Here is a 26,014-nt window from a genome sequence, read left to right as displayed (position 1 = left end):
ATCTGACATCAGTGCAGTCACCAGTCATCAGCTGACATCAGTGCAGACACCAGACATCAACAGACATCAGTGCAGACACCAGTCATCAGCTGACATCAGTGCAGTCACCAGTCATCATCTGACATCAGTGCAGCCACCAGTCATCAGCTGACATCAGTGCAGACACCAGACATCAACAGACATCAGTGCAGACACCAGTCATCAGCTGACATCAGTGCAGCCACCAGTCATCAACTGACATCAGTGCAGTCACCAGTCATCAACTGACATCAGTGCAGCCACCAGACATCAGCTGACATCAGTGCAGCCACCAGTCATCAACTGACATCAGTGCAGTCACCAGTCATCAACTGACATCAGTGCAGCCACCAGACATCAGCTGACATCAGTGCAGTCACCAGTCATCAGCTGACATCAGTGCAGTCACCAGTCATCATCTGACATCACTGCAGCCACCAGTCATCAGCTGACATCAGTGCAGTCACCAGTCATCATCTGACATCAGTGCAGTCACCAGTCATCAGCTGACATCAGTGCAGTCACCAGTCATCAGCTGACATCAGTGCAGCCACCAGTCATCATCTGACATCACTGCAGCCACCAGTCATCAGCTGACATCAGTGCAGCCACCAGTCATCATCTGACATCAGTGCAGTCACCAGTCATCAGCTGACATCAGTGCAGTCACCAGTCATCATCTGACATCAGTGCAGCCACCAGTCATCAGCTGACATCAGTGCAGACACCAGACATCAACAGACATCAGTGCAGACACCAGTCATCATCTGACATCAGTGCAGTCACCAGTCATCAGCTGACATCAGTGCAGTCACCAGTCATCATCTGACATCAGTGCAGCCACCAGTCATCAGCTGACATCAGTGCAGACACCAGATATCAACAGACATCAGTGCAGACACCAGTCATCAGCTGACATCAGTGCAGCCACCAGTCATCATCTGACATCAGTGCAGCCACCAGTCATCATCTGACATCAGTGCAGTCACCAGTCATCAACTGACATCAGTGCAGTCACCAGTCATCAACTGACATCAGTGCAGTCACCAGTCATCATCTGACATCAGTGTAGTCACCAGTCATCATCTGACATCAATACAGTCACCAGTCATCGTCTGACATCAGTGCAGACACCAGTCATCATCTGACATCAGTGCAGACACCAGTCATCATCTGACATCAGTGCAGACACCAGTCATCAGCTGACATCAGTGCAGCCACCAGTCATCATCTGACATCAGTGCAGTCACCAGTCATCATCTGACATCAGTACAGTCACCAGTCATCATCTGACATCAGTGCAGCCACCAGTCATCATCTGACATCAGTGCAGACACCAGTCATCATCTGACATCAGTGCAGCCACCAGTCATCATCTGACATCAGTGCAGACACCAGTCATCAACTGACATAAGTGCAGTCATCAGTCATCAGCTGACATCAGTGCAGTCACCAATCATCTGACATCAGTGCAGTCACCAGTCATCATCTGACATCAGTGCAGTCACCAGTCATCATCTGACATCAGTGCAGACACCAGTCATCATCTGACATCAGTGCAGACACCAGTCATCATCTGACATCAGTGCAGACACCAGTCATCAGCTGACATCAGCGCAGACACCAGTCATCAGCTGACATCAGCGCAGACACCAGTCATCAGCTGACATCAGCGCAGACACCAGTCATCAGCTGACATCAGTGCAGTCACCAGACATCAGCAGACATCAGTGCAGACACCAGTCATCAGCTGACATCAGTGCAGACACCAATCATCAGCTGACATCAGTGCAGTCACCAGACATCAGCTGACATCAGTGCAGCCACCAGTCATCATCTGACATCAGTGCAGCCACCAGTCATCAGCTGACATCAGTGCAGTCACCAGTCATCATCTTACATCAGTGCAGACACCAGTCATCAGCTGACATCAGTGCAGCCACCAGTAATCAGCTGACATCAGTGCAGCCACCAGTCATCAGCTGACATCAGTGCAGCCACCAGTCATCAGCTGACATCAGTGCAGCCACCAGTCATCAGCTGACATAAGTGCAGTCACCAGTCATCATCTGACATCAGTGCAGTCACCAGTCATCAGCTGACATCAGTGCAGCCACCAGTCATCATCTGACATCAGTGCAGTCACCAGTCATCATCTGACATCACTGCAGTCACCAGCCATCATCTAACATCAGTGCAGCCACCAGTCATCAGCTGACATCAGTGCAGCCACCAGTCATCATCTGACATCAGTGCAGCCACCAGTCATCATCTGACATCAGTGCAGTCACCAGTCATCATCTGACATCAGTGCAGTCACCAGTCATCATCTTACATCAGTGCAGACACCAGTCATCAGCTGACATCAGTGCAGCCACCAGTAATCAGCTGACATCAGTGCAGCCACCAGTCATCAGCTGACATCAGTGCAGCCACCAGTCATCAGCTGACATCAGTGCAGCCACCAGTCATCAGCTGACATCAGTGCAGTCACCAGTCATCATCTGACATCAGTGCAGTCACCAGTCATCAGCTGACATCAGTGCAGCCACCAGTCATCATCTGACATCAGTGCAGTCACCAGTCATCATCTGACATCACTGCAGTCACCAGCCATCATCTAACATCAGTGCAGTCACCAGTCATCAGCTGACATCAGTGCAGCCACCAGTCATCATCTGACATCAGTGCAGCCACCAGTCATCATCTGACATCAGTGCAGTCACCAGTAATCATCTTACATCAGTGCAGCCACCAGTCATCAGCTGACATCAGTGCAGCCACCAGTCATCAGCTGACATCAGTGCAGCCACCAGTCATCAGCTGACATCAGTGCAGTCACCAGTCATCATCTGACATCAGTGCAGTCACCAGTCATCAGCTGACATCAGTGCAGTCACCAGTCATCAGCTGAAATCAGTGCAGTCACCAGTCATCATCTGACATCAGTGCAGCCACCAGTCATCATCTGACATCAGTGCAGCCACCAGACATCAGCTGACATCAGTGCGGTCACCAGTCATCAACTGACATCAGTGCAGTCACCAGACATCAGCTGACATCAGTGCAGACATCAGCTGACATCAGTGCAGCCACCAGACATCAGCTGACATCAGTGCAGTCACCAGACATCAGCTGACATCAGTGCAGCCACCAGACATCAGCTGACATCAGTGCAGACAACAGACATCAGCTGAAATCAGTGCAGCCACCAGTCATCAGCTGACATCAGTGCAGCCACCAGTCATCAGCTGACATCAGTGCAGCCACCAGTCATCTGCTGACATCAGTCCAGTCACCAGTCATCAGCTGACATCAGTGCAGCCACCAGACATCAGCTGACATCAGTGCAGTCACCGGTCATCTGCTGACATCAGTCCAGTCACCAGTCATCAGCTGACATCAGTGCAGCCACCAGACATCATCTGACATCAGTGCAGCCACCAGTCATCATCTAACATCAGTACAGACACCAGTCATCAGCTGACATAAGTGCAGTCACCAGTCATCAACTGACATCAGTGCAGTCACCAGTCATCAACTGACATCAGTGCAGTCACCAGTCATCATCTGACATCAGTGCAGTCACCAGTCATCATCTGACATCAGTACAGTCACCAGTCATCATCTGAAATCAGTGCAGACACCAGTCATCAGCTGACATCAGCGCAGACACCAGTCATCAGCTGACATCAGTGCAGTCACCAGACATCAGCTGACATCAGTGCAGTCACCAGACATCAGCTGACATCAGTGCAGTCACCAGACATCAGCTGACATCAGTGCAGTCACCAGTCATCAGCTGACATCAGTGCAGACACCAGTCATCAGCTGACATCAGTGCAGACACCAATCATCAGCTGACATCAGTGCAGTCACCAGACATCAGCTGACATCAGTGCAGTCACCAGTCATCATCTTACATCAGTGCAGACACCAGTCATCAGCTGACATCAGTGCAGCCACCAGTCATCATCTGACATCAGTGCAGCCACCAGTCATCATCTGACATCAGTGCAGCCACCAGTCATCATCTGACATCAGTGCAGACACCAGTCATCAGCTGACATCAGTGCAGCCACCAGTCATCAGCTGACATCAGTGCAGCCACCAGTCATCAGCTGACATCAGTGCAGCCACCAGTCATCAGCTGACATCAGTGCAGCCACCAGTCGTCAGCTGACATCAGTGCAGTCACCAGTCATCATCTGACATCAGTGCAGTCACCAGTCATCAGCTGACATCAGTGCAGCCACCAGTCATCATCTGACATCAGTGCAGTCACCAGTCATCAGCTGACATCAGTGCAGCTACCAGTCATCATCTTACATCAGTGGAGACACCAGTCATCATCTGACATCAGTGCAGTCACCAGACATCATCTTACATCAGTGCAGACACCAGTCATCAGCTGACATCAGTGCAGCCACCAGTCATCATCTGACATCAGTGCAGCCACCAGTCATCATCTGACATCAGTGCAGTCACCAGTCATCATCTGACATCAGTGCAGCCACCAGTCATCAGCTGACATCAGTGCAGCCACCAGTCATCAGCTGACATCAGTGCAGCCACCAGTCATCAGCTGACATCAGTGCAGTCACCAGTCATCATCTGACATCAGTGCAGTCACCAGTCATCAGCTGACATCAGTGCAGTCACCAGTCATCAGCTGACATCACTGTAGTCACCTCATCTGACATCAGTGCAGCCACCAGTCATCATCTGACATCAGTGCAGCCACCAGACATCAGCTGACATCAGTGCAGCCACCAGTCATCAGCTGACATCAGTGCAGCCACCAGACATCAGCTGACATCAGTGCAGCCACCAGACATCAGCTGACATCAGTGCAGCCACCAGACATCAGCTGACATCAGTGCAGCCACCAGACATCAGCTGACATCAGTGCAGCCACCAGACATCATCTGACATCAGTGCAGTCTCCAGTCATCAGCTGACATCAGTGCAGTCACCAGACAGACATCAGCTGACATCAGTGCAGCCACCAGACATCAGCTGACATCAGTGCGGTCACCAGACATCAGCTGACATCAGTGCAGCCACCAGACATCAGCTGACATCAGTGCAGCCACCAGACATCAGCTGACATCAGTGCAGCCACCAGACATCAGCTGACATCAGTGCGGTCACCAGACATCAGCTGACATCAGTGCAGCCACCAGACATCAGCTGACATCAGTGCGGTCACCAGACATCAGCTGACATCAGTGCAGCCACCAGACATCAGCTGACATCAGTGCAGCCACCAGACATCAGCTGACATCAGTGCAGCCACCAGACATCAGCTGACATCAGTGCGGTCACCAGACATCAGCTGACATCAGTGCAGCCACCAGACATCAGCTGACATCAGTGCAGCCACCAGACATCAGCTGACATCAGTGCAGTCACCAGACATCATCTGACATCAGTGCAGTCTCCAGTCATCAGCTGACATCAGTGCAGTCACCAGACAGACATCAGCTGACATCAGTGCAGCCACCAGACATCAGCTGACATCAGTGCGGTCACCAGTCATCAACTGACATCAGTGCAGTCACCAGTCATCAACTGACATCAGTGCAGTCACCAGTCATCAGCTGACATCAGTGCAGTCACCAGACATCAGCTGACATCAGTGCAGTCACCAGACATCAGCTGACATCAGTGCAGACACCAGACATCAGCTGACATCAGTGCAGTCACCAGTCATCAGCTGACATCAGTGCAGCCACCAGACATCAGCTGACATCAGTGCAGTCACCGGTCATCTGCTGACATCAGTGCAGTCACCAGTCATCAGCTGACATCAGAGCAGCCACCAGACATCAGCTGACATCAGTGCAGACACCAGACATCAACTGACATCAGTGCAGTCACCAGACATCAGCTGACATCAGTGCAGCCACCAGTCTTCATCTGACATCAGTGCAGTCACCAGTCATCAGCTGACATCAGTGCAGCCACCAGTCATCTGCTGACATCAGTGCAGTCACCAGACATCAGCTGACATCAGTGCAGCCACCAGATATCAGCTGACATCAGTGCAGTCACCAGACATCATCTGACATCAGTGCAGTCACCAGTCATCAGCTGACATCAGTGCAGTCACCGGTCATCTGCTGACATCAGTGCAGTCACCAGACATCAGCTGACATCAGTGCAGCCACCAGATATCAGCTGACATCAGTGCAGTCACCAGACATCATCTGACATCAGTGCAGCCACCAGACATCAGCTGACATCAGTGCAGTCACCAGTCATCAGCTGACATCAGTGCAGCCACCAGATATCAGCTGACATCAGTGCAGTCACCAGACATCATCTGACATCAGTGCAGCCACCAGTCATCATCTGACATCAGTGCAGCCACCGGTCATCTGCTGACATCAGTGCAGTCACCAGTCATCAGCTGACATCAGTGCAGCCACCAGACATAAGCTGACATCAGTGCAGTCACCAGACATCAGCTGACATCAGTGCAGTCACCAGACATCAGCTGACATCAGTGCAGTCACCAGTCATCAGCTGACATCAGTGCGGCCACCAGTCATCATCTGACATCAGTGCGGTCACCAGACATCAGCTGACGTAAGTGCAGCCACCAGACATCATCTGACATCAGTGCGGTCACCAGACATCAGCTGACATCAGTGCGGTCACCAGTCATCAGCTGACATCAGTGCAGCCACCAGACATCAGCTGACATCACGGCAGCCACCAGTCATCATCTGACATCAGTGCAGCCACCAGTCATCAGCTGACATCAGTGCAGCCACCAGACATCAGCTGACATCAGTGCAGTCACCAGACTTCATCTGACATCAGTGCAGTCACCAGTCATCAGCTGACATCAGTGCGGTCACCAGACATCAGCTGACGTAAGTGCAGCCACCAGACATCATCTGACATCAGTGCGGTCACCAGACATCAGCTGACATCAGTGCGGTCACCAGTCATCAGCTGACATCAGTGCAGCCACCAGTCATCATCTGACATCAGTGCAGCCACCAGTCATCAGCTGACATCAGTGCAGCCACCAGACATCATCTGACATCAGTGCAGCCACCAGTCATCATCTGACATCAGTGCAGTCACCAGACATCAGCTGACATCAGTGCAGTCACCAGTCATCATCTGACATCAGTGCAGCCACCAGTCATCAGCTGACATCAGTGCAGCCACCAGACATCAGCTGACATCAGTGCAGTCACCAGTCATCAGCTGACATCAGTGCAGCCACCAGACATCATCTGACATCAGTGCAGCCACCAGTCATCATCTGACATCAGTGCAGCCACCAGTCATCATCTGACATCAGTGCAGCCACCAGTCATCAGCTGACATCAGTGCAGCCACCAGTCATCATCTGACATCAGTGCAGCCACCAGTCATCAGCTGACATCAGTGCAGCCACCAGACATCAGCTGACATCAGTGCAGTCACCAGACATCATCTGACATCAGTGCAGCCACCAGTCATCAGCTGACATCAGTGCAGCCACCAGACATCATCTGACATCAGTGCAGCCACCAGTCATCAGCTGACATCAGTGCAGTCACCAGACATCATCTGACATCAGTGCAGCCACCAGTCATCAGCTGACATCAGTGCAGTCACCAGACATCATCTGACATCAGTGCAGCCACCAGTCATCAGCTGACATCAGTGCAGCCACCAGTCATCAGCTGACATCAGTGCAGTCACCAGACATCAGCTGACATCAGTGCAGCCACCAGTCATCAGCTGACATCAGTGCAGCCACCAGACATCAGCTGACATCAGTGCAGTCACCAGACATCAGCTGACATCAGTGCAGCCACCAGTCATCAGCTGACATCAGTGCAGCCACCAGTCATCAGCTGACATCAGTGCAGCCACCAGACATCAGCTGACATCAGTGCAGCCACCAGTCATCAGCTGACATCAGTGCAGACACCAGACATCATCTGACATCAGTGCGGCCACCAGACATCAGCTGACATCAGTGCGGTCACCAGTCATCAGCTGACATCAGTGCGGCCACCAGACATCAGCTGACATCAGTGCGGCCACCAGACATCAGCTGACATCAGTGCAGTCACCAGACATCAGCTGACATCAGTGCAGTCACCAGACATCAGCTGACATCAGTGCAGTCACCAGTCATCAGCTGACATCAGTGCAGACACCAGACATCATCTGACATCAGTGCAGCCACCAGACATCAGCTGACATCAGTGCGGTCACCAGACATCAGCTGACATCAGTGCGGTCACCAGTCATCAGCTGACATCAGTGCAGCCACCAGTCATCAGCTGACATCAGTGCAGCCACCAGTCATCAGCTGACATCAGTGCAGCCACCAGACATCAGCTGACATCAGTGCAGTCACCAGTCATCAGCTGACATCAGTGCAGCCACCAGACATCATCTGACATCAGTGCAGCCACCAGTCATCAGCTGACATCAGTGCAGCCACCAGTCATCATCTGACATCAGTGCAGCCAGCAGTCATCATCTGACATCAGTGCAGTCACCAGTCATCATCTGACATCAGTGCAGCCACCAGACATCGGCTGACATCAGTGCGGCCACCAGACATCAGCTGACATCAGTGCAGCCACCAGTCATCAGCTGACATCAGTGCAGACACCAGTCATCATCTGACATCAGTGCAGCCACCAGTCATCAGCTGACATCAGTGCAGCCACCAGACATCAGCTGACATCAGTGCAGTCACCAGACATCATCTGACATCAGTGCAGCCACCAGTCATCAGCTGACATCAGTGCAGCCACCAGTCATCAGCTGACATCAGTGCAGCCACCAGTCATCAGCTGACATCAGTGCAGCCACCAGACATCATCTGACATCAGTGCAGACACCAGACATCAGCTGACATCAGTGCAGACACCAGACATCAGCTGACATCAGTGCAGACACCAGACATCAGCTGACATCAGTGCAGTCACCAGACATCATCTGACATCAGTGCAGCCACCAGTCATCAGCTGACATCAGTGCAGTCACCAGACATCAGCTGACATCAGTGCAGCCACCAGTCATCAGCTGACATCAGTGCAATCACCAGACATCAGCTGACATCAGTGCGGTCACCAGTCATCATCTGACATCAGTGCAGCCACCAGTCATCAGCTGACATCAGTGCAGCCACCAGTCATCAGCTGACATCAGTGCAATCACCAGACATCAGCTGACATCAGTGCAGTCACCAGACATCAGCTGACATCAGTGCGGTCACCAGTCATCAGCTGACATCAGTGCAGCCACCAGTCATCAGCTGACATCAGTGCAATCACCAGACATCAGCTGACATCAGTGCGGTCACCAGTCATCATCTGACATCAGTGCAGCCACCAGTCATCAGCTGACATCAGTGCGGCCACCAGACATCAGCTGACATCAGTGCAGTCACCAGACATCAGCTGACATCAGTGCAGCCACCAGTCATCAACTGACATCAGTGCAATCACCAGACATCAGCTGACATCAGTGCGGTCACCAGTCATCAGCTGACATCAGTGCGGCTACCAGACATCAGCTGACATCAGTGCGGCCACCAGACATCAGCTGACATCAGTGCAGTCACCAGACATCAGCTGACATCAGTGCAGTCACCAGACATCAGCTGACATCAGTGCAGTCACCAGTCATCAGCTGACATCAGTGCAGCCACCAGTCATCAGCTGACATCAGTGCAGCCACAGGACATCAGCTGACATCAGTGCGGCCACCAGACATCAGCTGACATCAGTGCAGTCACCAGTCATCAGCTGACATCAGTGCAGCCACCAGTCATCAACTGACATCAGTGCAATCACCAGACATCAGCTGACATCAGTGCGGTCACCAGTCATCAGCTGACATCAGTGCGGCTACCAGACATCAGCTGACATCAGTGCGGCCACCAGACATCAGCTGACATCAGTGCAGTCACCAGACATCAGCTGACATCAGTGCAGTCACCAGACATCAGCTGACATCAGTGCAGTCACCAGTCATCAGCTGACATCAGTGCAGCCACCAGTCATCAGCTGACATCAGTGCAGCCACAGGACATCAGCTGACATCAGTGCAGTCACCAGTCATCAGCTGACATCAGTGCAGTCACCAGACATCATCTGACATCAGTGCAGTCACCAGATATCAGCTGACATCAGTGCAGTCACCAGATATCAGCTGACATCAGTGCAGTCACCAGACATCAGCTGACATCAGTGCAGCCACCAGTCATCAACTGACATCAGTGCAGTCACCAGTCATCAACTGACATCAGTGCAGCCACCAGACATCAGCTGACATCAGTGCAGTCATCATCTGACATCAGTGCGGCCACCAGTCATCAGCTGACATCAGTCCAGTCACCAGTCATCAGCTGACATCAGTGCAGCCACCAGTCATCAGCTGACATCAGTGCAGTCACCAGTCATCATCTGACATCAGTGCAGCCACCAGACATCAGCTGACATCAGTGCAGCCACCAGTCATCAGCTGACATCAGTGCAGCCACCAGACATCAGCTGACATCAGTGCAGTGACCAGACATCAGCTGACATCAGTGCAGCCACCAGACATCAGCTGACATCAGTGCAGCCACCAGACATCAGCTGACATCAGTGCAGTGACCAGACATCAGCTGACATCAGTGCAGTCACCAGTCATCAGCTGACATCAGTGCAGCCACCAGACATCAGCTGACATCAGTGCGGCCACCAGACATCAGCTGACATCAGTGCAGTCACCAGTCATCAGCTGACATCAGTGCAGTCACCAGTCATCAGCTGACATCAGTGCAGCCACCAGTCATCAGCTGACATCAGTGCAGTCACCAGACATCAGCTGACATCAGTGCAGTCACCAGTCATCATCTGACATCAGTGCAGCCACCAGTCATCAGCTGACATCAGTGCAGTCACCAGACATCAGCTGACATCAGTGCAGCCACCAGTCATCAGCTGACATCAGTGCAGCCACCAGACATCAGCTGACATCAGTGCAGTCACCAGTCATCATCTGACATCAGTGCGGTCACCAGACATCAGCTGACATCAGTGCAGCCACCAGTCATCAGCTGACATCAGTGCAGTCACCAGTCATCAACTGACATCAGTGCAGTCACCAGTCATCAACTGACATCAGTGCAGTCACCAGTCATCAACTGACATCAGTGCAGTCACCAGTCATCAACTGACATCAGTGCAGTCACCAGTCATCAACTGACATCAGTGCAGTCACCAGTCATCAGCTGACATCAGTGCAGCCACCAGTCATCAGCTGACATCAGTGCAGCCACCAGTCATCAGCTGACATCAGTGCAGTCACCAGTCATCAACTGACATCAGTGCAGTCACCAGTCATCAACTGACATCAGTGCAGTCACCAGTCATCAACTGACATCAGTGCAGTCACCAGTCATCAACTGACATCAGTGCAGTCACCAGTCATCAACTGACATCAGTGCAGTCACCAGTCATCAGCTGACATCAGTGCAGCCACCAGTCATCAGCTGACATCAGTGCAGCCACCAGTCATCAGCTGACATCAGTGCAGCCACCAGATATCAGCTGACATCAGTGCAGCCACCAGACATCAGCTAACATCAGTGCAGCCACCAGTCATCAGCTGACATCAGTGCGGTCACCAGACATCAGCTGACATCAGTGCAGCCACCAGACATCAGCTGACATCAGTGCAGTCACCAGTCATCAGCTGACATCAGTGCGGTCACCAGACATCAGCTGACATCAGTGCAGCCACCAGTCATCAGCTGACATCAGTGCAGCCACCAGTCATCATCTGACATCAGTGCGGTCACCAGACATCAGCTGACATCAGTGCAGCCACCAGTCATCAGCTGACATCAGTGCAGTCACCAGTCATTAGCTGACATCAGTGCGGTCACCAGTCATCAGCTGACATCAGTGCAGTCACCAGTCATCAGCTGACATCAGTGCAGCCACCAGACATCAGCTGACATCAGTGCAGCCACCAGACATCAGCTGACATCAGTGCAGCCACCAGACATCAGCTGACATCAGTGCAGCCACCAGACATCAGCTGACATCAGTGCAGCCACCAGTCATCAGCTGACATCAGTGCAGCCACCAGACATCAGCTGACATCAGTGCAGTCACCAGTCATCAGCTGACATCAGTGCGGTCACCAGTCATCAGCTGACATCAGTGCGGTCACCAGACATCAGCTGACATCAGTGCAGTCACCAGTCATCAGCTGACATCAGTGCAGCCACCAGTCATCAGCTGACATCAGTGCAGCCACCAGACATCAGCTGACATCAGTGCAGCCACCAGTCATCAGCTGACATCAGTGCAGCCACCAGACATCAGCTGACATCAGTGCAGCCACCAGTCATCAGCTGACATCAGTGCAGCCACCAGTCATCAGCTGACATCAGTGCAGCCACCAGTCATCAGCTGACATCAGTGCAGCCACCAGACATCAGCTGACATCAGTGCAGTCACCAGTCATCAGCTGACATCAGTGCGGTCACCAGTCATCAGCTGACATCAGTGCAGTCACCAGTCATCAGCTGACATCAGTGCAGCCACCAGTCATCATCTGACATCAGTGCGGTCACCAGACATCAGCTGACATCAGTGCAGTCACCAGTCATCAGCTGACATCAGTGCAGTCACCAGTCATCAGCTGACATCAGTGCGGTCACCAGTCATCAGCTGACATCAGTGCAGTCACCAGTCATCAGCTGACATCAGTGCAGCCACCAGATATCAGCTGACATCAGTGCAGTCACCAGACATCATCTGACATCAGTGCAGCCACCAGACATCAGCTGACATCAGTGCAGTCACCAGTCATCAGCTGACATCAGTGCGGTCACCAGACATCAGCTGACATCAGTGCAGCCACCAGTCATCAGCTGACATCAGTGCAGTCACCAGTCATCAGCTGACATCAGTGCAGCCACCAGTCATCATCTGACATCAGTGCGGTCACCAGACATCAGCTGACATCAGTGCAGCCACCAGTCATCAACTGACATTAGTACAGACACCAGTCATCAGCTGACATCAGTGCAGCCACCAGACATCAGCTGACATCAGTGCAGCCACCAGTCATCAACTGACATCAGTGCAGCCACCAGTCATCAACTGACATCAGTGCAGTCACCAGTCATCAGCTGACATCAGTGCGGTCACCAGACATCAGCTGACATCAGTGCAGCCACCAGTCATCAGCTGACATCAGTGCAGTCACCAGTCATCAGCTGACATCAGTGCAGCCACCAGTCATCAGCTGACATCAGTGCAGCCACCAGTCATCAGCTGACATCAGTGCAGCCACCAGTCATCAGCTGACATCAGTGCAGCCACCAGACATCAGCTGACATCAGTGCAGCCACCAGTCATCAGCTGACATCAGTGCAGTCACCAGTCATCAGCTGACATCAGTGCAGCCACCAGTCATCAGCTGACATCAGTGCAGCCACCAGACATCAGCTGACATCAGTGCAGCCACTAGTCATCAGCTGACATCAGTGCAGCCACCAGACATCAGCTGACATCAGTGCAGCCACCAGTCATCAGCTGACATCAGTGCAGTCACCAGTCATCAGCTGACATCAGTGCAGCCACCAGTCATCAGCTGACATCAGTGCAGCCACCAGACATCAGCTGACATCAGTGCAGCCACCAGTCATCAGCTGACATCAGTGCAGCCACCAGTCATCAGCTGACATCAGTGCAGCCACCAGACATCAGCTGACATCAGTGCAGCCACCAGACATCAGCTGACATCAGTGCAGCCACCAGTCATCAACTGACATCAGTGCGGTCACCAGTCATCAGCTGACATCAGTGCAGTCACCAGTCATCAGCTGACATCAGTGCGGTCACCAGACATCAGCTGACATCAGTGCAGCCACCAGTCATCAGCTGACATCAGTGCAGTCACCAGTCATCAGCTGACATCAGTGCAGCCACCAGTCATCAGCTGACATCAGTGCAGCCACCAGTCATCAGCTGACATCAGTGCAGTCACCAGTCATCAGCTGACATCAGTGCAGCCACCAGTCATCAACTGACATTAGTACAGACACCAGTCATCAGCTGACATCAGTGCAGCCACCAGACATCAGCTGACATCAGTGCAGCCACCAGTCATCAACTGACATCAGTGCAGCCACCAGTCATCAACTGACATCAGTGCAGCCACCAGTCATCAGCTGACATCAGTGCAGTCACCAGTCATCAGCTGACATCAGTGCAGACACCAGTCATCAGCTGACATCAGTGCAGTCACCAGTCATCAGCTGACATCAGTGCAGCCACCAGTCATCAGCTGACATCAGTGCAGTCACCAGTCATCAGCTGACATCAGTGCAGTCACCAGTCATCAGCTGACATCAGTGCAGCCACCAGTCATCAACTGACATCAGTGCAGCCACCAGTCATCAGCTGACATCAGTGCAGTCACCAGTCATCAGCTGACATCAGTGCAGACACCAGTCATCAGCTGACATCAGTGCAGTCACCAGTCATCAACTGACATCAGTGCAGCCACCAGTCATCAGCTGACATCAGTGCAGTCACCAGTCATCAGCTGACATCAGTGCAGTCACCAGTCATCATCTGACATCAGTGCGGTCACCAGACATCAGCTGACATCAGTGCAGCCACCAGTCATCAGCTGACATCAGTGCAGCCACCAGTCATCAGCTGACATCAGTGCAGCCACCAGTCATCAGCTGACATCAGTGCAGTCACCAGTCATCAGCTGACATCAGTGCAGCCATCAGTCATCAGCTGACATCAGTGCAGTCACCAGTCATCAACTGACATCAGTGCAGTCACCAGTCATCAACTGACATCAGTGCAGTCACCAGTCATCAACTGACATCAGTGCAGCCATCAGTCATCAACTGACATCAGTGCAGCCACCAGTCATCAGCTGACATCAGTGCAGCCACCAGTCATCAGCTGACATCAGTGCAGCCACCAGTCATCAGCTGACATCAGTGCAGTCACCAGTCATCAGCTGACATCAGTGCAGCCATCAGACATCAGCTGACATCAGTGCAGTCACCAGTCATCAGCTGACATCAGTGCAGCCATCAGTCATCAGCTGACATCAGTGCAGTCACCAGTCATCAACTGACATCAGTGCAGTCACCAGTCATCAACTGACATCAGTGCAGCCACCAGACATCAACTGACATCAGTGCAGCCACCAGACATCAGCTGACATCAGTGCAGCCACCAGTCATCAACTGACATCAGTGCAGCCACCAGACATCAGCTGACATCAGTGCAGTCACCAGTCATCAACTGACATCAGTGCAGTCACCAGTCATCAACTGACATCAGTGCAGTCACCAGTCATCAACTGACATCAGTGCAGTCACCAGTCATCAACTGACATCAGTGCAGCCACCAGACATCAGCTGACATCAGTGCAGCCACCAGTCATCAACTGACATCAGTGCAGCCATCAGTCATCAGCTGACATCAGTGCAGTCACCAGTCATCAACTGACATCAGTGCAGTCACCAGTCATCAACTGACATCAGTGCAGCCACCAGACATCAACTGACATCAGTGCAGCCACCAGACATCAGCTGACATCAGTGCAGCCACCAGTCATCAGCAGACATCAGTGCAGCCACCAGACATCAGCTGACATCAGTGCAGTCACCAGTCATCATCTGACATCAGTGCAGTCACCAGTCATCAACTGACATCAGTGCAGCCACCAGACATCAGCTGACATCAGTGCAGCCACCAGACATCAGCTGACATCAGTGCAGTCACCAGTCATCAGCTGACATCAGTGCGGTCACCAGTCATCAGCTGACATCAGTGCAGCCACCAGACATCAGCTGACATCAGTGCAGCCACCAGACATCAGCTGACATCAGTGCAGTCACCAGTCATCAGCTGACATCAGTGCGGTCACCAGACATCAGCTGACATCAGTGCGGCCACCAGTCATCAGCTGACATCAGTGCAGTCACCAGTCATCAGCTGACATCAGTGCAGCCACCAGTCATCATCTGACATCAGAGCGGTCACCAGACATCAGCTGACATCAGTGCAGCCACCAGACATCATCTGACATCAGTGCAGCCACCAGACATCAGCTGACATCAGTGCAGCCACCAGACATCATCTGACATCAGTGCGGTCACCAGACATCAGCTGACATCAGTGCAGCCACCAGTCATCAGCTGACATCAGTGCAGTCACCAGTCATCAGCTGACATCAGTGCGGTCACCAGACATCAGCTGACATCAGTGCAGCCACCAGTCATCAGCTGACATCAGTGCAGTCACCAGTCATCAGCTGACATCAGTGCAGCCACCAGTCATCATCTGACATCAGTGCGGTCACCAGACATCAGCTGACATCAGTGCAGCCACCAGTCATCAGCTGACATCAGTGCAGCCACCAGTCATCAGCTGACATCAGTGCAGTCACCAGTCATCAGCTGACATCAGTGCAGCCACCAGTCATCATCTGACATCAGTGCGGTCACCAGACATCAGCTGACATCAGTGCAGCCACCAGACATCAGCTGACATCAGTGCAGCCACCAGTCATCAGCTGACATCAGTGCAGTCACCAGTCATCAGCTGACATCAGTGCAGCCACCAGTCATCATCTGACATCAGTGCGGTCACCAGACATCAGCTGACATCAGTGCAGCCACCAGTCATCAGCTGACATCAGTGCAGCCACCAGTCATCAGCTGACATCAGTGCAGCCACCAGTCATCAACTGACATCAGTACAGACACCAGTCATCAGCTGACATCAGTGCAGTCACCAGTCATCAGCTGACATCAGTGCAGCCACCAGTCATCAGCTGACATCAGTGCAGCCACCAGTCATCAACTGACATCAGTACAGACACCAGTCATCAGCTGACATCAGTGCAGCCACCAGTCATCAGCTGACATCAGTGCAGCCACCAGTCATCAGCTGACATCAGTGCAGCCACCAGACATCAGCTGACATCAGTGCAGCCACCAGTCATCAGCTGACATCAGTGCAGCCACCAGTCATCAGCTGACATCAGTGCAGTCACCAGTCATCAGCTGACATCAGTGCAGCCACCAGTCATCAGCTGACATCAGTGTAGCCACCAGTCATCAGCTGACATCAGTGCAGCCACCAGTCATCAGCTGACATCAGTGCAGTCACCAGTCATCAGCTGACATCAGTGCAGCCACCAGTCATCAGCTGACATCAGTGCAGTCACCAGTCATCAGCTGACATCAGTGCAGCCACCAGTCATCAGCTGACATCAGTGCAGTCACCAGTCATCAGCTGACATCAGTGCAGTCACCAGACATCAGCTGACATCAGTGCAGCCACCAGTCATCATCTGACATCAGTGCAGTCACCAGACATCAGCTGACATCAGTGCAGCCACCAGTCATCATCTGACATCAGTGCAGCCACCAGACATCAGCTGACATCAGTGCAAACACCAGACATCATCTGACATCAGTGCAGTCACCAGTCATCATCTGACATCAGTGCAGTCACCAGTCATCAACTGACATCAGTGCAGTCACCAGTCATCAGCTGACATCAGTGCAGCCACCAGACATCAGCTGACATCAGTGCAGCCACCAGACATCAGCTGACATCAGTGCAGTCACGAGTCATCATCTGACATCAGTGCAGACACCAGACATCAGCTGACATCAGTGCAGTCACCAGACATCAGCTGACATCAGTGCAGTCACCAGTCATCAACTGACATCAGTGCAGTCACCAGACATCAGCTGACATCAGTGCAGCCACCAGACATCAGCTGACATCAGTGCAGTCACCAGTCATCAGCTGACATCAGTGCGGTCACCAGACATCAGCTGACATCAGTGCAGCCATCAGTCATCAGCTGACATCAGTGCAGTCACCAGTCATCAGCTGACATCAGTGCAGCCACCAGTCATCATCTGACATCAGTGCGGTCACCAGACATCAGCTGACATCAGTGCAGCCACCAGTCATCAGCTGACATCAGTGCAGTCACCAGTCATCAGCTGACATCAGTGCGGTCACCAGTCATCAGCTGACATCAGTGCAGTCACCAGTCATCAGTTGACATCAGTGCAGTCACCAGACATCAGCTGACATCAGTGCAGTCACCAGACATCATCTGACATCAGTGCAGCCACCAGACATCAGCTGACATCAGTGCAGTCACCAGTCATCAGCTGACATCAGTGCGGTCACCAGACATCAGCTGACATCAGTGCAGTCACCAGATATCAGCTGACATCAGTGCAGTCACCAGACATCATCTGACATCAGTGCAGCCACCAGACATCAGCTGACATCAGTGCAGTCACCAGTCATCAGCTGACATCAGTGCAGTCACCAGACATCAGCTGACATCAGTGCAGCCACCAGATATCAGCTGACATCAGTGCAGTCACCAGACATCATCTGACATCAGTGCAGCCACCAGACATCAGCTGACATCAGTGCAGTCACCAGTCATCAGCTGACATCAGTGCGGTCACCAGACATCAGCTGACATCAGTGCAGCCACCAGTCATCAGCTGACATCAGTGCAGTCACCAGTCATCAGCTGACATCAGTGCAGCCATCAGACATCAGCTGACATCAGTGCAGCCACCAGTCATCAGCTGACATCAGTGCAGCCACCAGTCATCAGCTGACATCAGTGCAGCCACCAGTCATCAGCTGACATCAGTGCAGTCACCAGTCATCAGCTGACATCAGTGCAGCCACCAGTCATCATCTGACATCAGTGCAGTCACCAGACATCAGCTGACATCAGTGCAGCCACCAGACATCAGCTGACATCAGTGCAGCCACCAGTCATCATCTAACATCAGTGCAGCCACCAGACATCAGCTGACATCAGTGCAGCCACCAGACATCAGCTGACATCAGTGCAGCCACCAGTCATCAGCTGACATCAGTGCAGCCACCAGTCATCAGCTGACATCAGTGCAGTCACCAGTCATCAGCTAACATCAGTGCAGCCACCAGTCATCAGCTGACATCAGTGCAGCCACCAGTCATCAGCTGACATCAGTGCAGCCACCAGTCATCAGCTGACATCAGTGCAGTCACCAGTCATCAGCTGACATCAGTGCAGCCACCAGTCATCAGCTGACATCAGTGCAGCCACCAGTCATCAGCTGACATCAGTGCAGCCACCAGTCATCAACTGACATCAGTACAGACACCAGTCATCAGCTGACATCAGTGCAGCCACCAGACATCAGCTGACATCAGTGCAGCCACCAGTCATCAGCTGACATCAGTGCAGTCACCAGTCATCAGCTGACATCAGTGCAGCCACCAGACATCAGCTGACATCAGTGCAGCCACCAGTCATCAGCTGACATCAGTGCAGCCACCAGTCATCAGCTGACATCAGTGCAGTCACCAGTCATCAGCTGACATCAGTGCAGCCACCAGTCATCAGCTGACATCAGTGCAGCCACCAGTCATCAGCTGACATCAGTGCGGTCACCAGTCATCAGCTGACATCAGTGCAGTCACCAGTCATCAGCTGACATCAGTGCAGCCACCAGTCATCAGCTGACATCAGTGCAGCCACCAGTCATCAGCTGACATCAGTGCAGTCACCAGTCATCAGCTGACATCAGTGCGGTCACCAGACATCAGCTGACATCAGTGCGGCCACCAGTCATCAGCTGACATCAGTGCAGTCACCAGTCATCAGCTGACATCAGTGCAGCCACCAGTCATCATCTGACATCAGTGCGGTCACCAGACATCAGCTGACATCAGTGCAGTCACCAGTCATCAGCTGACATCAGTGCAGTCACCAGACATCAGCTGACATCAGTGCAGCCACCAGTCATCAACTGACATCAGTGCAGTCACCAGTCATCAACTGACATCAGTGCAGCCATCAGTCATCAGCTGACATCAGTGCAGTCACCAGTCATCATCTGACATCAGTGCAGTCACCAGTCATCAGCTGACATCAGTGCAGCCACCAGTCATCAGCTGACATCAGTGCAGTCACCAGTCATCAGCTGACATCAGTGCAGTCACCAGACATCAGCTGACATCAGTGCAGCCACCAGTCATCAACTGACATCAGTGCAGCCACCAGACATCAGCTGACATCAGTGCAGCCACCAGACATCAGCTGACATCAGTGCAGCCACCAGACATCAGCTGACATCAGTGCAGTCACCAGTCATCAACTGACATTAGTGCAGCCACCAGACATCAGCTGACATCAGTGCAGTCACCAGTCATCAGCTGACATCAGTGCAGCCATCAGTCATCAGCTGACATCAGTGCAGTCACCAGTCATCATCTGACATCAGTGCGGTCACCAGACATCTGACATCAGTGCAGCCACCAGACATCAGCTGACATCAGTGCAGTCACCAGTCATCAGCTGACATCAGTGCGGTCACCAGACATCAGCTGACATCAGTGCGGCCACCAGTCATCATCTGACATCAGTGCGGTCACCAGACATCAGCTGACATCAGTGCAGTCACCAGTCATCAGCTGACATCAGTGCAGCCACCAGTCATCATCTGACATCAGTGCGGTCACCAGACATCAGCTGACATCAGTGCAGCCACCAGTCATCAGCTGACATCAGTGCAGCCACCAGTCATCAGCTGACATCAGTGCAGCCACCAGTCATCAGCTGACATCAGTGCAGTCACCAGTCATCAGCTGACATCAGTGCAGCCACCAGTCATCAGCTGACATCAGTGCAGCCACCAGTCATCAGCTGACATCAGTGCAGTCACCAGTCATCAGCTGACATCAGTGCAGCCACCAGACATCAGCTGACATCAGTGCAGCCACCAGTCATCAGCTGACATCAGTGCAGTCACCAGTCATCAACTGACATCAGTGCAGTCACCAGACATCAGCTGACATCAGTGCAGCCACCAGACATCAGCTGACATCAGTGCAGCCACCAGTCATCAGCTGACATCAGTGCAGTCACCAGTCATCAGCTGACATCCGTGCAGCCATCAGACATCAGCTGACATCAGTGCAGTCACCAGTCATCAGCTGACATCAGTGCAGCCACCAGTCATCAACTGACATCAGTGCAGTCACCAGTCATCAGCTGACATCAGTGCAGCCATCAGTCATCAGCTGACATCAGTGCAGCCACCAGTCATCAACTGACATCAGTGCAGTCACCAGTCATCAGCTGACATCAGTGCAGCCATCAGTCATCATCTGACATCAGTGCAGTCACCAGTCATCAACTGACATCAGTGCAGTCACCAGTCATCAACTGACATCAGTGCAGCCACCAGACATCAACTGACATCAGTGCAGCCACCAGACATCAGCTGACATCAGTGCAGCCACCAGACATCAGCTGACATCAGTGCAGTCACCAGTCATCAGCTGACATCAGTGCAGCCACCAGTCATCATCTGACATCAGTGCAGTCACCAGACATCAGCTGACATCAGTGCAGCCACCAGACATCATCTGACATCAGTGCAGTCACCAGACATCAACTGACATCAGTGCAGTCACCAGACATCAGCTGACATCAGTGCAGCCACCAGTCATCAGCTGACATCAGTGCAGCCACCAGACATCAGCTGACATCAGTGCAGTCACCAGACATCAGCTGACATCAGTGCAGCCACCAGACATCATCTGACATCAGTGCAGTCACCAGACATCAACTGACATCAGTGCAGTCACCAGACATCAACTGACATCAGTGCAGCCACCAGTCATCAGCTGACATCAGTGCAGCCACCAGACATCAGCTGACATCAGTGCAGTCACCAGACATCAGCTGACATCAGTGCAGCCACCAGTCATCATCTGACATCAGTGCAGTCACCAGACATCAGCTGACATCAGTGCAGCCACCAGACATCATCTGACATCAGTGCAGCCACCAGACATCAGCTGACATCAGTGCAAACACCAGACATCATCTGACATCAGTGCAGTCACCAGTCATCATCTGACATCAGTGCAGTCACCAGTCATCAACTGACATCAGTGCAGTCACCAGTCATCAGCTGACATCAGTGCAGCCTCCAGACATCAGCTGACATCAGTGCAGCCACCAGTCATCATCTGACATCAGTGCAGCCACCAGACATCAGCTGACATCAGTGCAGCCACCAGACATCAGCTGACATCAGTGCAGTCACCAGTCATCATCTGACATCAGTGCAGTCACCAGTCATCAACTGACATCAGTGCAGCCACCAGACATCAGCTGACATCAGTGCAGCCACCAGTCATCATCTGACATCAGTGCAGCCACCAGACATCAGCTGACATCAGTGCAGTCACCAGTCATCATCTGACATCAGTGCAGTCACCAGTCATCAACTGACATCAGTGCAGTCACCAGTCATCAGCTGACATCAGTGCAGCCACCAGACATCAGCTGACATCAGTGCAGCCACCAGTCATCATCTGACATCAGTGCAGCCACCAGACATCAGCTGACATCAGTGCAGCCACCAGTCATCAGCTGACATCAGTGCAGTCACCAGTCATCAACTGACATCAGTGCAGTCACCAGTCATCAGCTGACATCAGTGCAGTCACCAGTCATCAGCTGACATCAGTGCAGCCACCAGTCATCAACTGACATCAGTGCAGCCACCAGACATCAGCTGACATCAGTGCAGCCACCAGACATCAGCTGACATCAGTGCAGCCACCAGACATCAGCTGACATCAGTGCAGTCACCAGTCATCAGCTGACATCAGTGCAGCCACCAGACATCTGCTGACATCAGTGCAGTCACCAGACATCATCTGACATCAGTGCAGCCACCAGTCATCATCTGACATCAGTGCAGCCACCAGTCATCATCTGACATCAGTGCAGACACCAGACATCAGCTGACATCAGTGCTGCCACCAGTCATCAGCTGACATCAGTGCAGACACCCCTATCAGTATACAGGTGATTGGTCACCTTCCCAATAATACAAGTAATAATCAATGCGATGTCTCCACCAGCCCCAGACAAACACTCTCATATCAGGATTGATACTTTCATAGACGTCTTGTTTGGTTCAGGTCGTTATTGCAGATTTCTCAGCTTTCAGTTCTGTATTCTTGACTTTATGATGATGTAACAAGAACAATGAGCCAAGTTTTGATTTTCTTATTTCCCGAAGTTCAGCTTTGGAGGGATTCCAGTACCAGGAAAACCCGGAACGTTTCTGAAGAGGAATTTCCATGGCTGCATCGAAAACCTCTATTATAATGGAGTGAATGTTATTGATTTGGCCAAGAGACGTAAACCTCAGATCTACGTTGTGGTAAGAAACATTTCACCGAGCAATTTTTCTACTTCGCTCTAACATTTACTTTTTAGAGGGTCAGGCTCCTAACTCCAGTCTGTAAATATGTATGTGTGTATGTACAGTATGTGTGTATGTATGTGTGTATATATGTCTGTATATATATATATGTGATTGTGTATGTATGTATGTGTGCATGTATGTGTGTATATATGTCTGTATGTATGTGTGTGTATAGTGACAGAGTCACTGGTATGATTTACGAGGGGAAGAATGTGTCACGCAGGTTGCTAGCCTGTGTGAACTGAAACCAATGGACTTTCTGCCAGCATGTTATATGCTGGAGGGCTAACTCACTTAAAGGGCGTGGTTTTAGGGAAATGACATAGTGATGGGAGGGACGTCATTCCCCATACCTCCACTTCAGGGTGTGGCTGAGCAACGTTTAAATGTTCAGTCTTGTTTTTTTTTTTCTCTGTGTTGTGTTTGGAGAGGGAAGGTCTCCAGACTGGACAGTCATAGCTCAGGAAGGAGCTGAAGGCTGGACATAACCGGTGTGTGCGACCCACACACACATATGTTGTTTTGCCGAGTAAGGCTGTGTTTATTTTGCTGGAGAGCAGAGCTTTATGCTGTTAATAAAGCCTGCAAAGAAAACCTGGGTTCCTGAGTCTACTTTCAGAAGCGGCCGAGCAAGTCGTCCTACCACAGTATATATATGTGTATGTGTGTCTGTATGAATGTCTGAATGTACAGTATGTGTATGTATGCCTGTATGTTTGTGTGTCACTCTGTATGTATGTGTATATATATATATATACATATGTACGATGTGTGTACAGTACGTATGTGTGTCTCTCTGTATGTGACGCGCCCCCTGGGCCGTGAGTGTGTGGGGATACCCGGAACCGGACCCGTTATGGATGCTGGGGGTTGTAGTCCTTGCGTGACGGGGACCCGGTCCGTGCCCAGGGCGGTCAAACCAAATGGCAGTCTATATGCTGAATGTCCCACTACGCCACCCGTGGATTGCGGTCAGAGTGAACCGCCGCTGAAGGGCAGACCGCTGAGGCTGGTGTTGTGGGTGCAGCAGAGGATAGTATAACTCCCCACGGGAGAAGTATAGTCTCAGGGCAGAAAATAGGGATGTTGGTGGTGATGGTGTGTGGGAGCAGCAGTAACCACACGGAGTCTATCATGCGATTCAGGGTCTTTACTGTTGGTGGTATTAAGGGACCCGTCCGGAATACAGGTTAACAATGGAGGCCTGGTCAGTCTGAGAGCAACTGGGAAATCCCGCTGGTCAGGGGGAGTTTGTAGGCCTACCGTGCTGACTCCACTCTTCCTTGGCTATCCTGCTGTAGTGTAGTGGTAGCCCACGTCTCTGAGTGTACCGTGTTGTTCTCACCCGTATGACTGACGACTCGGGCCTTCCGTACCTCTCACCCCTCCGGGGCAGTAGTGGTCCCTCTCGTGTGGCTGAGCCTCCGGGCTTCCTTGGGCCAGAGGACTTGAAGTCCCCTGCATGGTGGTTTTCTGCTGCTGGGCTTATAACCCTCACAGCCTCGGACTCCAGTGTCCGGCTTTGTAAGTCTCTAGCCAGGATGAGCTCTGCTGGCTCCCCTCCTGGCCTCGTGTTCCTCCTCTGCCTACAGGGACTCCTCAGCCTGCTGCTGACCTGTCCCTATCTGAAACTTCACTGGAACTTGTCTCTAACTTCTCTCTAACTGGTCTGTCTAACCCCGCCCCAGATCCAGTTTATAAAGGGCAGGTTTCTCCCCTCCCTGGACTGAGGCAGGAGGTGCTGCATGCTAATTGTCCCTAACCAGGGAACCTCCCACCTGCTCTCAGACATGACATTGCTGCCACTGTGGCGACCAGACCTGGGGTGCCACATATGTATATACAGTATGTACCTCTGTATTTACAGTATGTATATGAGTGTGTCTGTATGTATATATGCTTGTATGTAGAGTATGTATGTGTGTCTGTATGTCTACTTGTATTTGTGTGTTTGTCTATATGTGAATAGGAAAATATGTGTGTATGTACAGTATGTGTGTCTGTATGTCTGTGTGTATGTCTGTGTATGTGAGTTTGTATGTATGTATGTACTATATTAATATATGGCATTAAATGTCTGATAGGTGGGAATCCTGTTACATTCAGGTGGAGAATCTACGTATGTAGGGATAGAAACAGCCAGTGGTTGGGAGCCCAAAAGAAAACATATTCCTAAGTGCAAAAATGCAGCTTTTTTCCAAGACATTTTTCTGCAGATGTCTGCACAAAAATAATCGAGAACCATTTACTGATTATTGCTGTTTTGATGCATTTTCCCCATTTTATTATTCAGTCGTGGTGCAGACACATTTTTTTAATGTAAATTTTTATGCACATTTTTCAGGTTTCCCATAGAGATACTATGAGAAAAAATGTAAGGAAAACAAACAGCCAAAAAGGGTCTTAAATATCCCGTATTTCTCCCATTTGTGAGGATGTAGATAATAAGAACGTTCTTCCTCCACCTCCAGAATGCAGTAAGTGCCATAGAGAACAGTTTGTGGAGTCGGCTCCTTCCTACAGATCCATGAATTATTCACAAATGAATTCTGCACATCTGTCTATACTAGAAAAAAACTTGAGAAAAGAAAGACTGTCTTAAGACGTCTCAGTATTATTCCTCTACCTTCATGCATTGCGGTGCACTGA

The 26,014-nt window shown here is 51.6% G+C and overlaps 1 protein-coding gene across 1 annotated transcript in view; it reads left to right on the top strand.

The window, feature by feature from the left end:
• LOC141161930 (contactin-associated protein-like 5) overlaps nucleotides 1–26,014 on the top strand; it is a 435,101-nt gene that overhangs the window by 200,197 nt on the left and 208,890 nt on the right. The window contains exon 7 of the mRNA XM_073647489.1: nucleotides 23,177–23,320. Coding sequence (XP_073503590.1) covers nucleotides 23,177–23,320 — 144 coding nt within the window. The remainder of the gene's footprint in view (nucleotides 1–23,176; nucleotides 23,321–26,014) is intronic.

Source organism: Phyllobates terribilis, unplaced genomic scaffold, assembly GCF_046119375.1.
Source record: "Phyllobates terribilis strain yellow unplaced genomic scaffold, ASM4611937v1 Scaffold_9__5_contigs__length_417890890, whole genome shotgun sequence".
Lineage (NCBI taxonomy): Eukaryota > Metazoa > Chordata > Amphibia > Anura > Dendrobatidae > Phyllobates > Phyllobates terribilis.
Note: the sequence above shows the minus strand (reverse complement) of the source record. Positions and strands in the feature narration are given on the sequence as shown.